This window comes from Dermochelys coriacea, chromosome 10 (assembly GCF_009764565.3).
Source record: "Dermochelys coriacea isolate rDerCor1 chromosome 10, rDerCor1.pri.v4, whole genome shotgun sequence".
NCBI classification, from domain to species: Eukaryota; Metazoa; Chordata; order Testudines; family Dermochelyidae; genus Dermochelys; species Dermochelys coriacea.
The window spans coordinates 59,096,355-59,112,065 of record NC_050077.1 but is presented as its reverse complement, the minus strand read 5'-3'; the positions used below and the strand labels follow the sequence as shown (position 1 = coordinate 59,112,065).

Genomic DNA, 15,711 nt, shown 5'->3' with positions numbered 1-15,711 from the left:
TCCTGGATAAAAGTCCTGCCCAAGACAAGACTCCAAATTGAAGACTCCAATTATCTATAAATCACTTGTCTTTCCTGCAGAGAGAAAGAAAAGGGAGGGGGGAGGAGAAAGAGATAGAGACAGACAGAAAAACAGACACAGACAACATGCCAAATAAAATACTAAAGATACCTTTTCTATACCAAACTTCTTTCTTCAAGGGCAATCATGAGTTACCTGATATTTCAGATTCTGGTGAAACATTTTTGTTGTTGCTTTAATACTGAAAAATGAACTCTCTTACTTCAACCATTAGGCTAAAATCTGTCAGAACTCTCACACTTCTGAGATTATGACATTTGCATTCTAAATGATTAGAGTTTATATTCCTTGGTAATATTTTCAAACAAAAAAGAGGCACATGGCCACTCACAAGTTTGCATTATACTTTAGAAAGATGTTTAATCCAACTTCCCAGTTGCATAAAGTTGAGAAATGTATACACAATTACTATACAAACTGACTTGGATAACCACAACATCATTCAAAGAGTACTCATAATACCTGACACACATTTTATAATACAAGAACTAATAACTTTAAGCTTTAAATAAAATTCATGAAAAATATTTGCTCAATATCATCGTCCTTACAATGACACAGCGATCACCCTCAAACACCCATATACTTTTTTTATTTTCATTTAAATTACCTTCTGGAAAATTATAAGCAAACAAATATACACACTCTTAATTTGTATATCTCGTTTCTCATTAAATGTTATGAAGCCTAAAGTCATTGAGTTTTCCCTCAAACATACTTCTAAAACATGGAATAACTAACAAATCAGAGAACAAATTCGTTTTGGCACTAGCTTAAAAAAAGAAAGACAAAAAGCTTTTAAAGTGATAATTGGAAAGAAAATATTACAATGGATTGGCCAACATGGGTTTCCTATCAGTGCTAAGACACCTGAAGGTGTATTTCCAGTAGATTAAAATGTTATCACCTTTTTCTAATGTTAATGTGTTTTCTTTTCCTATTAAGTTACTCAGTAATTAGGAATAAAATCTTAAACATTGGAATCTATTTATACAATGCATTTGATATTTCTCCAGCACAAATGAAAACATACTTCAGTTCAATGTACTAAAGGAGTAAAGATTAAAAACATAAAAACAAATTTAAAAATTGAACTTGCATTTACAAACAACTGGTCTAAAAGCCTGTTTTAGCCTCTGGAAACTGTTCAGTTCTATAATGTAATTAGAAATCCTGAGTATGTATCTACAGTGACTCAACTGGATAATTCTTAACCATGCCTTAATGAAAATATAATATGACACTATATGTCTTAAATGTTAAGATAATTTGCCCTCTAAACAATAAGAAAAGGAGTACTTGTGGCACCTTAGAGACTAACAAATTTATTTGAGCATAAGCTTTCCTGAGCTACAGCTCACTTCATCGGATGTACTCTGAAACCTCTAAACAATGTCATTTCAAGGGCATACTCAGATATTGAGGAAGTTAGTCAAGAGACCTGTTTCAAGGCTCTGTAACAACCTGGTAGGATTAAGAGCCCTCCAGGAATTGTAAAAAAAAGTCCCAGGGGTACATGGACCATTTCACGAAAGAAAACATTTTTATTTTCTGATTGAGAAGTAGAAGTATGTATAACCTCCTCTGATTTCCATCAGGAGCAACTGAAATGTATAAGGGAAGCACTGACTGCTACACTGAAAATAAAACTGATCAGTTTTGTGGAAAAGAACATTTAAAGAAGCACAGAAATGGTACAGCCAACCTCAGCAAATCTCATTTGCTTTTCTATTATCCTTTGGCTTTCCAGATGGTTACAGGGCTACAACAATCCGTTTCCTTTATTAGTGTTTCAAGGCAGTTTTTTTCATCTCTGCACTGAAGTCGGTTAGGGCAGATTAGAACCGATGTTAAGCAAAATCCCTCTTCTGGAGGGAAAGCTGTGAGCTCCCTGCCAGAATAAATGAACACAACTTACCTTGGTGTATTTGATTTCAAGGTTGAGAGTGGGAGAAGGCAGCAGATGCAGAGATGCCATCAGAGCTGCAGGGTCTGCCTTCACCTCTCCTGGCATCTCAATTTTACTGGAAGTCATAGTCTTTGGGGGTTTTATAGTACAAACGTTCCCCCTTATCTGACCTGGGCTTCCCCCCCCCCTTTTTTTCCTCCCCCCACCCCCCCTTGCACAGATCAGTGCTGAAGATTTTGCTCTCCTCCTCTGTATATAGGCAGGTGTCAAGCCGGGTCTCTTCTTATTGGCCATGAGGGCAGAGGCAGGGGGGCAGGTCCATCCTACCTAGGCTGAGAGAATTAAAATGCTCTCTCTTTCCATCAGCCCAGTCTGGCAGAGACTGCAGGAGACCAGCCCGCAACAGGTCTCTTCCCTCGGCCCAGGCTGGAGCCCGATCGGCCGGGTAGCCAGCAGCTGGGCCCCCCACGCGAAGCGCGCTCTGGTGCCGCGGCTGCGGGGGGCAATTCCCGAGGATTTCCCTGCAAGAAGGGCAGGGGAATCAGCAGCCGGGTGCGAGGTGCAGCCCGGCGGAAATCAAAGCGGCTTTCCGAGGGGCGCACAGGCTCTCGGCCGCAGGGGGGGCACTTGGGAACCTCATTAGAGCCGCTCTGCCAAGGGGGGGCGGACAGAGCGCTGCGAGCCCGGCCCCAGCGGGGCAGCCCCTCCCGGGGAGGCCCGGCTCAGCGGACACCCCGCGCCAGGGGCGACCCTCCCGGAGCGGACCCGCAAGTGCAGGGAACCCCGCGCTCCCGGGCACGGAGCGGCCCCCAGCCCGGGGCCGGCTCCGGCTCCGCGGGACAGGCTCAGCCCTGTGCCAGCAGCAGCTTCCCTCCCTCCCAGCCCACGGTCCCCCGGGCAGAGCGCCGAGCAGCGGCTCAGTTCCCTGCTTGCCCTCCGCCGGGGTAGGGCAGGGAGAGCCAGCCGGACACACGGACACACACGGAGAGACGGAGCTACAGCCAGCCAGGCTGCGGGAGATACACACACCCCGACAGAACCGCATGCAGAGAGACACCCCGGCAGACAGAGAGACACAGCTACACACACACACACAGATACTCACAGCCAGAGATGCACTCCGCCAGACAGACCCACACGGAGAGACACGGATGTACGCACAGATAGACACCGACAGATATACAGACACACACACACACACTCATACCCAGAAATACACCCCGACAGACACACAGATATACTCATACACGGAGGTACACACACAGACCCAGAGACATACACTGACAGATGTATGTATGCACACACAGACACAAAAGTACACCCCGAGGGGCACAGCACAGACGCATGCCGACACACGTTTTGTTTCCACCTTAGGAGAAAATAGGGCAATTGATACCAGTGAAGATGCTGGTAGTCCTGCCTCTTTGCTAGGAAACAGCCCCCTCTTCCCACACTGCCCTGCCCTGAGCAAAGATGGGCAACCCTTCCACTCCCAATCAAAGACACAAGGTGGGGGTGAGGTAATAACTTTTACTAGTCCAACTGCTGTTGGGGAGAGAGAGAGAGGCTTGGAGCTTACACAGAGCTCTTCCTTCTGTGTAAGCTGGAAAGCTTTTGTCTCTGGCCAACAGGAGTTGGACCAAGAAGAAGATACTACCTCACCCACTTTATAGCCATGTTGGGTGGCAGGATATTAGAGGCACAACAACAGGGCACACTCCCAAAGTTTCTTTAGAACTGGCCTCCCTCCTGGTCTGCTTCTAGATGGGGGTCTGCTCCCCTTGCCCTACCTGCATCACATCCCACTACAGGAAAGGGGTTTCCTTGCACAACCCAGCCTCTTGTTCTCATCTGCCAGTTATTTTATTTACCCTCCTTCCTCCCTCCCTCCCCTTCAAGCGATCTAACCAAACGGATCTCCACTCCCCCTTCATCTACTTTTGTAGAACAGGGACCCTGCCTTTTCTTGCACTGGTCTCACAGGATGCTGCAATTTGGGAACCAGAGTTTTTAAACAGGTCCTGGTGTTTTTCCCCTTCTATATCTCTCCCAGCTTTATTCTCAGCATGTACCGATTTTCTCAAAATCGCCTCGCTTTTTTGCGGCTACTTACATCAAAGAGGCTGGATCTCAGGGTGTGACAGTGATAAATGCAAACCAAATATCCTCCAAAGAAAGCGGCCGGCAGCAGATACCTGGTTACAGGCAGCAGCATCTTCTGTTAGCCTGCTGCCCTCTGCTGGGCCACGTGGCTCATATCCATAGTCCGGTCCCGCAGCAGAACTATCGCCGTCTGTTGGAAGTGAAGACAAAGAATGCACATCAAAGCAACCAGGAACATAGCAGGTTATTCTTTTTCTTGAACTAGCCAAGAATAAACAATAGAATCTGGGGACCCTCTGGTTTTGTTAGATGGACCCTTTGCAGAGTCCACAAATCCTTGTTGCTCTTTGTTGTACAAACATGGCCACAGTTCATGGACAACTTGCAAATACAAATATAGCGTGTCAATACGGGTTATGTAAGGACACAGGGCGAACTTCACCCCTCCGCAGAGAGCCAACAAAAGATATATGTCATGTTAGGGCTAAATGTTTAGTGTTTAGTGGTGTATAGGCCACAGCGCTGATCTGTGAATTCACCCACAGTAGTGGTTCCAGCTGAGTAACAAAAAAGTAAGGTCCAAATATATTTGTCTAACTTCCTTCTTTTCTTTATTCTCCTCCCAGTGAAGATGGCTTCATAATTTTGTGGTTTTTATAGGATAGGAAGGACTGTGACAATTTGAATGAATGAGATTTCAAAATGATGACTGGCACCACCCTAGTCCGCCTGAGCCCACTGTCTGTGAACAGATTGTTGAATAGGGATCCCAAGACAAGAGGTGGGAAAGACCGGCGTTCACTCTTCCTACGAGCCAGGGGTCTGCAAAGGCAACTATTCGGGCCTAAAACAGAATGTGATTGTTCTCTCATTGAAGTCAATGGCAGCTTGGCCAAATGGGAGTAATAGCAAGGTCTAGAATACAAAATTCTACACTGGACATAACAACAACGTTGCAAGCATAACTCAATACTATGAGTGCTTGATTATAATACCATAGGTTGTTCAGCCCCCACTAAGGGAATACAAATATTTCTTCTTGAATGTAATCTTTCAGGGCAGGGACTCAGTCTCCCTATGTGTCTGTACCCACCATATTTTGGGTGCTATCACAATAAATAAGTAGAAATGAATATAAAACTAAACTTGATTTGCTTTCTCATGGGAGAACAAAATAATTCCAATAAAAACTACATTGCATGGAAAAGGAAGAAAACACCATCTGTGTTTAAACCTGAGGAGTTCCACAAATGACAATATTTTACTGAACTCTTGCAACTTCTATTCTTTTTCTGAGTGGGAGTGTTAAGTAAACTGGTAATTAAATCAGTCTGTTTTACTTTCTTCCATGTGAATGGGTTTTAATTAAACACCTATTTAGACAGCAACTTCAAATCACTTAATCTGGAAACAAATTTGTTCTGTGTCAGGTTGTAATGACAAAGATATTACTGTTCTTCCACACTTTGTAAAGAAATAATCATCGGCAAAATGGAGAAAGACCTGAGTAATTTTCTCCATTATTTTCAAGGGAAGGATTTCAGTTAGTATCTAGCCAATAACAAATTCATTCTGTAATTGTCACAATTCTTCTTTATTATCGGTTCTGCTCATGTGGATCTAAAAGGTAGGTAACATTTAGAAAAAAATTGGACTCCATTTCCAAACTTTAATGGCCCCACTTTCAAATTATGCTGTTCATAGTCAAATAAGTAGCATCACTTATATAAACACCAACTGCCAAAGCTCAGAAATAAAGTGTTTGATAGGGCACAGGGGACAGGAGCCAGTGCTGTGGCATGGGAAGCAGTATATTTCCTGACCCAAATGTAATAAAGGTGTGACAGCCAGGAGTCATGATAAAAGGCTAGTCTTTAGCTTGTAGCCCCACTCACCTGACATGGATTAGAGTTACAAAAGGTCCCTGGTCACATGGCAGAGGTCAGTATTCCCAGAATGCAATGGCTCCTGTTACATCTAGTAAATCAAACTTCACAAACATCCTTTACATTAGCAAGTGGGGACTTTTACTGCCTAGTGTCTTAGGGTGGCATCGAGGAAGGGACTTAGGCATTGCAACACTGAGCATCATGACACAAAGAAAATCCAGCAACACCACCGGGATCCACAAAGCCAAGGCTCCTAGGCTCCCCATACAAAGTATGAGGCGAGAGGCATGGAAGAATGCGAGCCACAAAAACCATCATGCTAGCAGGGAGCTACCTAAACTAGCCAATAGGAGATGCTGCCCAGAGGGCTGCATGCTAAGCCTGCCCCTCTTTCAAGGCCAGGCTGCAGGGAGATGCCTATCCATGCCCAGCCATCCACAAACAGAAACCCACTGCCTGGAGTTAGACACGTTAGGCACCGGAGGTGTTTCTTGTAGGAATGACTTAGGCACCTGCCTTGCTCCATAAGAAACAGGAGGAGGCGATGGTGCCCACCATGTAATTTTTAGCAGAGTGCTTAGAGCACTCACCTGGGATGGGGAGATCCAGCTTCAGTTCCCTACTCTGCCTCTCTCTCTGGCCCAAGGACTGTTCCACTGTGGATAAATACAGTCATTGGGTGAGAGAAAGAGGATTGGAATGACTCTGTAGTCCAGTGGTTAGGGTACCCCTCCCACCCGGGAGGTGGGAGAGCCTGGGTCCAGTCCCCCTGCTCCAACCACACTATCATCATTTATTCACAGTGGAACAGGAGAGACTGAGGGTCCCTCACATCAGAATATCCCATAACTCAGTGGTTAGAGCACTTTCCTAGAGTTGGGAGACCTCTGTTCTATTCTTTTCTCCCCATCAGGCAGAGGGGGGAATTGAAACTGGGTCTTCCCCATCCCAGGTGAATGCTCTAACTACCAAGCAAAAAGTTATAAGATGGGCACCAGCACCACCTCCTCCAGCCAGATTTTGAATGGGACCCAATCCAGTAGGTGCCCTCTGAGCACACCTACGAGATCCAGATGGGCCTCACACACGATTTATGCGACTAAACGCCTGTGGACCCCTGATTCATGGATTGCTCTGGGATTGGAGGCAGGTATCTGGTCGGCTATAGAGATGTAGCAGCATGCATGCCCAGAGGCAGAAACTTAGGTGCTTAGGGAACTTTTACCCTGAAAAACTTAAGGCACAGAGTGAGTTTAGGTGCTTACAGGCTCTGGCAGGAGTTTGATGGGTCACGGTGGAGCCAAAACTAGGCTCTAGGTACCTAAAACAGGGACTTAGGCACCTAAGTCTGGGGTTTATGTGCTTAAATACTTTTGTGGATCCTACCCTTCTTACCTATTGCATTCCCACTCAGCACCTTCCAGGTTTGGCCATTGCAGTATAATGGGCTCACCCCTCCAAGGATTAGGTATTAGGGCAATCTACACTTGCAAAGTTACGGTGCCAGCAGTTACAGCACCACTCAGAGAGCGCCCGAAGAGAAACCACTATTATGTGTTCACACTGACAGCTGCCTGCGCAGTAGCATGTTCACACTTGCAGTGCTATTTGGAGCAGTGCACTCTGGGCAGCTAGCCCACAGAGCACCTCTTTCTCTTTTGTCGCTAAGTCTTGTGGGAAGGCAGAAAGGGTCACGGGGCATCCTGAGTTCTGTCCCAATGCCCCATGATGCATTTCTTCGCATCCTAGCATTCCCTGTGCTTCTGTCCGAATTTGGCACCATCTTTCAATGGTTTGTTTATTATGCACCCTGTCCTACCTCTTTCGGGCTGCAGGATTGGATCGTGAGCTGCTGACCAGTATGTTGCTCGCACTAACCAACATGTCACAACTGGCAGTGGAGTCATTCCTTAAACTACAAAGTCAAGAGGAGTGCAATGTTGATCTCGCCACACATAGTAGTTATGACACGAGATTGCTTGTGGCATTCACAGAGGTGCTGACCACAGTGGAACGCCGCTTTGGGGCTTGGAAAACAAGCACTGAGTGGTGGGATCACATCATGATGCATGTCTGGGATAACGAGCTGTGGCTGCAGAACTTTCACAAGAGGAAAGCCACATTCATGGGACTGTTTGATGAGCTTGCCCCAGCCCTGCGGCACAAGGACACGAAAATGAGAGCTGCCCTGCCACTGGAGAAGCACGTGGCGATTGCACTGTGGAAGCCGGCTACTCCAGACTGCTACTGATTAGTCGCTAACCAGTTCGGAGTGGGAAAGTCAACGGTTGCGTTGTGTTGATGGAAGTGTGCAGGTCCATTAATCACATCCTGCTCTGAAAGACCGTGACTCTGGGCAATGTTCGTGACATTGTAGATGGCTTTGCACAAATGGGCTTCCCTAACTGTGGAGGGGCGATCGATGGCATGCAAATTCCAATTCTGGCACCAGACCACCTAGCCATAAAGTACATTAATTGCAAGGGGTATTTCTCAATGGTTCTCCAGGTGTTTGTGGATTACCATGGGCGTTTCAAGACATTAACGCAAGCTGATCTGGAAAGGTGCATGATGCATGCATCTTTCAGAACACTGGCCTGTTCAAGAAGCTGCAAGCAGGGACTTTCTTCCCTGACCAGAAGATCACCATAGGGAAAGTTGAAATGCCCACTGTCATCCTAGGAGAGACCCCCTACCCCTTAATGCCATGATTCATGAAGCCATACATGGGGCAACTTGACAGCAGCAAGGAGTGGTTTAAACAACAGGCTGAGCAAGTGCAGAATGACTGTAGAGCGTGCATTTGGCCATTTAAAAGCCCGCTGGTGATGCTTGTATGGGAAGCTGGACATGGCTGATGACAATATTCCTATGCTTATAGCCGCATGCTGTACGCTCCATAATATTTGTGAAGGGAAGGGTGAAAGCTTCACTCAGGGCTGGACTGCAGAGGCTCAGCATCTGGACGCTGAGTTTGAACAGCCAGAAACCAGGGCTATTAGAGGGGCACAGTGTGGGGCCATAAGGATCAGGGATGCTTTGAGGCAGCAATTTGAAGATGAAAGCCACTAATAGTTGTTGCTATGCTCAGGATTGCAGTGCTTGTAATGCTAGACAGTGGCTGGTGCACATGATGCAAGAAGGGACCCTAACATAACCTTAACTTTGCAGTGTTCTTTTTGCTTTCACTTAATAGAATAAAGATTGTTTGTTTGAAAGCAATTCTTTTATTGAAGGACAACAACCAGAGGAGAGAGTCAAATGAAAAATATCATCAGCAGGGAGGATGATGGGGGAAAGGAAGGTATCAAGAGGAGGAGGGGTCCCAGGATGGCTAGAGATCTATGCATGTCCAAGGATCATACCCAACCTTCTCCTTTGGAGTACGATGCAGCAGGTGCTGGACTTCAGCAGGGCCAAACTGCAGAGGGATCGGTGTTGAGTGCAGTGAGTAGAGAGAGTCAACACTGCTGGACTGGGAGGAGGGAGGAGTGGAATGCTGCGGGTAGAGAGTGGAGCCAGAAGGTTGATAAGAGTGTGTTGGTGGTGTTGGGGGGTCCACAGGAAAGAGTTTTGTGACAGTGGCTGCAGGGGAGGGTGGGCACGGAGCTGCTCGGTTTGAAGAACTAGTATCGTCTGGAGCGTGTCCGCTCGGCCCTCCATAACTGTTAAGAGCCACTCTGTGGCTTCTTTCTGGTGTGCCGCGTTCTCCTTTCAGTCCCTCTTCTCGCTGTCTCGCCACTCCTTCAATTCTTTTTTATTGGCGGTGGAGTGCATCATGAACCTCATGCATAAAGTCCTCCTTACTTCTTCTTGGACGCTTTCTAATTCTGCGCAGCCGTTCTGCCACCGATAACAAAGAGGAAGGCTGTGCTCCCAAGGTCATCTCTGTGAAGTTTAAACGCAACATTTTACAGAAGCAGTATTGTTTGCAACACAGACAACACTGTTTCAGTGCTTTAACACAAGCCAGTACTCACACACCTCTAGCTAACTGGCTGAACCCAGGCAAGCACACATGAGCCACAAGATCCCAAAAATGGTGAGTAGCCGCAGGGCCAAGGTAAATCACTGTTCCAAGACCCTGCTGTACACTAAGCATGTGGCTCTTGGGCACTTGAGGAGAGCCAGCACTGTAGGGTGGGCCTGATAATCATTCCTGTCCCCACAGGAGGTGATCATTATCAAACATATCTCGCTGCTGAGGGTGAGCAGGGAATCAAGGGAGAGTTTTCTCCAAGCCTGTGGTTTCTGCCCTGGTGCCTATGCAGCTAGCCTATGTGCAGCTATGGTCCCCTCATCTGTCATGGCAAAGTGGCGTGGGAAAGTTACCGTTAATGGGTCAAGAAACAAAGCAGCTCTGCCGAGCAACCTGTGGCAGTGGATTGCCCAGTATCTCCACGAGTTTCCTGGAGATCTCTGAGGGAGATTCCCATGAAGTGAGGGAGTGTATCAACAGCCTGTTCCACCACTCAGGCTAGGCATGAGATGGTAGACAAGCCTGCTTTCTGCATCCCTCCTGTCCCCAACAACTCACTTCAGCAATTTCCAAAATCAGAGGCTTCCTCTCCTGTTTGCACTTCGCCAAGCTCCAACTGCTGTGACTGGCTAGGCTCCTCCGGGGTAGAAAAGAGCTCCTGACTGCATGCATCTCTGGCCTCCGAGTCATCCTTTGCCTCTGGGTCTCACTCCCCCTCTTCATCCAAGATTGCCTCCTCCTGGCTCGGTCCACTCTTGACTGGCACGCAAGCCAATGAAGTATCCACAGGATCCTTCATAGTGGAGGTGGGGTCGCCACTGAGTTTCACATCCGGCTCTTTGTAGAACCAGCAGCTCACGGGCACAGCACAGGAATGGTGATTTGCCTCCCATGCCTTGTGGTAGGCGTTCCACAGCTCCTTCACTTTGACCCTGCATTGCAATGTGTCCCGGTCATGGCCCCTTTCTATCATGCATCTAGAAATCTGTCCATAGGTATAATTCCAATGGCTGGAGCACAGCTCGGACTGCACTGCCTCCTCTCCCCAAATGCCGATGAGGTCCAGCAGCTTGGCATTGCTCCAAGTGGGGGACCGCCTGGTGTGTAGAGCAGGCATGGTGACCTGGAAAGATGCACTGAGCACCACCGAGCAAATAGGAAGGGGACTTTCAAATCTGCAAAGGAATGTACGGGGTGGGGCTGACGGTTGGTCACCTGAGGGCAGGGCAGTAGAGTTCAAACTGATGACCAGAAGGGTGAGAACAGGCATTGTAGAACACCTCCCAGAGGCCAGTTGTAGCGCTGTAATCACCATGCTGTCTACACTGGCAAAACAGCACTGTGGCCTCGGCGCAGAAAGCTCTTCGCTTCTCGCTGGGGTGGTTTTTTTACAGCGCTGCATCTGCGCACTAAGTGGCTTGGCAGTGTGTACACCTCGGGAGTTACAGTGCTCAAAGCTGCTTTACTGCGCACAAACTTGCCAGTGTAGACAGGGCCTTAGACCTGTGCTGCACCAGAAGCAACAACAGCGCAAATTACTGTCAGTAAGTGGGAATCATTAGAAAGTAAAACTACTCAAAAGGTGTAGGTGGCCATCAGTGGTCCAGAAAGCAACTGGAATGCTTCCCTAACTGGGCCTCTGATGATCGCTCATGTAAAGAAATCCCAGGCATAATGCCAGCATAGCAGCTCTGCACCACCTACTCCCCCACTCCCAGGGAATGTTAGGGCTGGGAGGAGGTGTGGCTAGAGTAATCTGTGCTGCAAAAATCCTGGGCTGGCAAAGCAGCCCCAAAGGGGCCAAATCAGCACCAGGTTGTCTTCAGGACCAGGGTAGCAGAGAATCATCTATGATCTCATGCTGACCATCGCTCATATGTAGGACCCTACCAAATTCGTGGCCATGAAAAATGCATCACAGACTGTGAAATCTGATCTTTTGTGTGCTTTTACCCTATATTATACAAATTTCACAAGGGAGAACAGCATTTCTCAAATTGGGTGTCCTGATCCCAAAGGGAGTTGTAATGGGGTTGCAAATTTATTTTAGGGAGGTCATGATATTGCCACCCTTACTTCTGTGCTTCCTTCAGAGCTGGGCAGCTGTAGAGTGGCAGCTGTTGGCCAGGCACCCAGCTCTGAAGGCGGCGCCCTGCCAGCAGCAGTGCAGAAGTAAGGATGGCAATACCATACCATACCACGCTACCCTTACTTCTGCACTGCTGCTGCTGGGGCTCTGCCTGCGGAGCTGGAATCCCAGCCAGTAGCTGCCACTCTCCAGTTGCCCAGCTCTGAAGGCAGCGCTGCCGCCAGCAGTAGCGCTGAAGTAAGAGTAGCGGAACTTCACCCCCCTCCAATAACTTTAAGACCCCCCCCTCCACAATTCCTTTTTTGGGTCAGGACCCCTACAATTACAACACAGTGAAATTTTAGATTTAAAAAGCTGAAATCATGAAATTTATAATTTTTAAAATCCTGTGACCGTGAAATTGACCAAAATAGACCATGAATTTGGTAGGGCCCTACTCATATGTCCTGAGAGTCTAGCTCATACAGAGAATAGCTAAGCGATCCTACGAAATTTTAGGCAATGAGGTGGATTTGTAGTTGGGCATTATTCTGACAGGAGTTTCATTAATATCATTATCCACTTGAACTCCTGATCATCTTAGATTTTGTTCACTTAAAGCCCACTAAGTATTTTATACAGAAATGTGTAATAGTATTCCACTATCATTAGAAAATAACATAGGGTACGTAAATGCTTACCCATCACTGACATTTATAGGCACTGCTTCACCTCCATGGCTGTTGAGATTCTCCTCTATGCCTTCATCTCCTTGATCCTGGACTATTTCTATTCCCAATTCCTAGACTCCCCTAGCAGCTCTAGACTGTTTATCACACAAAAGAGTCTGATCACATCACTCTGCTACTCAAACAACTCTGCTTGGTATTGGTAAACATATACAAGGTGTAAGTCATTTACAGACACTCCCCAGGTTACGCAAGACCCGACTTACACAAATCCACACTTACGGAAAAAGTTCCATAAGCTAGAAATAGGAGGTGTTTTTTGTTTGTTTGTTTTTTGGCGTAATGGTTGGGTTTATATTTCCGACTTATGCAAAATTTGAGTTACGCAAGGCGTTCCGAAATGGAACGATTGCATAAGTCGGAGAGCGTCTATACCTTTTTGTACTTTACATTGTCTGTTTCTTTATAAAAATCAGTAAAAAGAACGATAAAAACCCTACAACTCTACTGGCTCCCCATTCGTTTCAGGACCCAGTTGAAAACAGACATTGTTTTCAAAGCCCTCCATAGATTGATATAAGCCTCTTTTATGGACTTCCTCCACTCCGGTGTCTCTTGCCCTCCATACAATGTCACCATTGTGGGTGTGAGAGCCTTTTCCTCTGCAGCTTTTGCCATCTTGAATAACCTGCCTCATTAAATCTCTCTCATTTCAAATCTTATCTGCAACATCTCATCTCTTCATATTTCTCACCTGCTCCCCCACCATTAACTTTGTAATTATATCATTTAACTCCATAAAGCTTTTTGGGGATTCAGTTTGTATAAAAACACTATAAAAAACAATGTTGTACAGTGCTGCACTTTGTTTTCCGAAAAAATAATTTTACTTTTTTTCTTACCCTTGCACTGATTCAGTACAGCTGCATAAGAGCAAAACAAACTCATCAACCAAATTGCCAGCAAAACTCTAATTTCAGACTGTTAGTTGTAGGTAATGCTTGGTGCTGATGTACTTGCAAAGTTAGAAAAAATACAGGCTGATCAGTTTCAGTTTACAGTTTTGGCAGTTTAAAAACAATTTACTTGGAAAATTGATCAAATATGCTTCGGAATTAGAATTGGAGAATAAATAAGGACCAAAAAGCCACTTCCACTAAGTTACTTTTCTGATCAAATTTCCACTTTAAAATTTAAACTTCATGCAGTCAATGCTTCAACCTCAAGTGTCTCATAGTAATTGCCTGATATTTTCATTACTGGCCATGATGGCAGCAAATGCTCTTCCACAGATACTGGTATTGTAATTTATCTGCAAAAATAAATCACACATTATAGCACTTCCCCCTCCCCCCAAGTTAATTGAATCACTTCTTTAAATGTCTTCAAGCCTGATGATTTGAGAGAGGTTTATTGTTTGAAATATTTTAAGAATTATACCTGGAGTCGCATGCAAAATGATCTCAATACTTACTCCAGATAAAAGTACAATCCTAATACTCTCCTAAATAAGATTACTAAGGGGCACCTGTTTGAAGTAGTTCCTGTAAAATAGCATCCAAACTTACTACAGGGATTTTATAGAGAAATATTAATTCACTGTAAAAATATTCTACATAGCAAAAAGGATCCACTGTCTGAATATTACACATCATAGTCGTAATTGCTTAATGAGGATTTTTGGATCTGTCGTAAGTTCTACAAATGCTACCAAAACCATACTTATATTTTGATTTACCTTTTACACTAATGGTTTCAATATAGAATCGAAAATAGATGGTGACGTCAATCATCAGCAATGATTCCTGATTATTGGAAGTCCAGAAACTACCAGTGACGAAAATTAGATTTGATATACTGTTTACTGCAAATGAGACCAATGGATCAGCTTTCAAACCTGTGATAGTGTCCATTTCACGTTGCACAGATCTATTCCTCGCTGCTGCAGTTCATCTGATCCTAAGCCTAAAGTCAGGATTTTAGTCAAGCCACAAGTTATTTAGTTACCTATAAACCCATACATGGGTGCAAGCAGAAAGAGTCTACAGGGGTTAGGCTTTGTAGTTTTGGTTTGGCCTATACTAGAAACAGGAGTCAGTTACAAACTTTGGTTTTATCTTTTTAAGTCTATGATTTAAACAATGTTCTCAGACTATAATGGTCTGTAGGGGGCTGACGTTGCCCCCTATGGAATGTGCACGAGGAGTAGCTTCAGAATCTGAAGGTCTCCTGAGATCTGCCTGAGAGACCATCGTCATCCGTGTGGGTGTCCTCTGTCTGCTTAGCAGGAGAAGAGCCACATACACAGTCTGTCCCACTGTTGTCAACTGAGCATCAGTAAAACTCATGTAGGGATGGGGACAATGTGCAATGGCTTGGGTCAGTGCTCTATAAAGTGTGTGCTAACATCTATGGAGTTACGCCAGGTGTGCTTTTGGTTCCACATACTCTATGCTGAGCCTTCCTACTTTGAATGTCTCTTCAATTTGCTTTTTTGAATTTACTATTTGAAAAACACATCAAGCCTCAAATGGACTGACCTTTCTGCTAACGTATCTCACCTAATGAACGGATGCAATTAACGAATTCATATTGGCATATTGCACTTTCCAGTTCACATTTATCATCTCTAAATGCTCCATCTGGTTTGCCAGTTTAAATTTTTTATTATTACCCTTTAAACTAAAGGAATAAGTCTTATATCTAATTAACTGAACTTACATATTCAATTAATAGATTCATTATACCTTAATGAATATGGATACAGCACTGGGGCAACAGCAGATTGCTGTGTCGGAGTGTTCCTACCTATATATCCTGTAAAGAACATGCTATGAATCTCAGAGCAATTTTTTTCAATTAAACAAACCTGAGTGCTAAGAGCACAGTGCACATGCAATCTAACGTTTCTGTACAGCGTGAATTGGACAATTTTCTGGTCTTTGCCCTCATTCTAGCATCTGATAGATTCCCCCATGCAAAATGAACCCAAG

At 45.4% G+C, this 15,711-nt stretch overlaps 1 protein-coding gene across 3 annotated transcripts in view; it reads right to left on the bottom strand.

Annotated features, from left to right (window-relative positions):
* ALDH1A2 (aldehyde dehydrogenase 1 family member A2) overlaps nt 1-4,204 on the bottom strand; it is a 67,878-nt gene extending 63,674 nt beyond the window's left edge. The window contains exon 1 of one of the 3 annotated variants that reach the window (XM_043493603.1): nt 4,186-4,204. Coding sequence is in view for 1 of the 3 variants with exons in the window: in XM_038419035.2 (XP_038274963.2) it covers nt 2,000-2,284 (285 nt within the window). In the remaining 2 variants the exon portion in view is untranslated. The other 2 variants (XM_043493605.1, XM_038419035.2) reach the window with 2 other exon arrangements.
* Nucleotides 4,205-15,711: the final 11,507 nt, after the last annotated feature.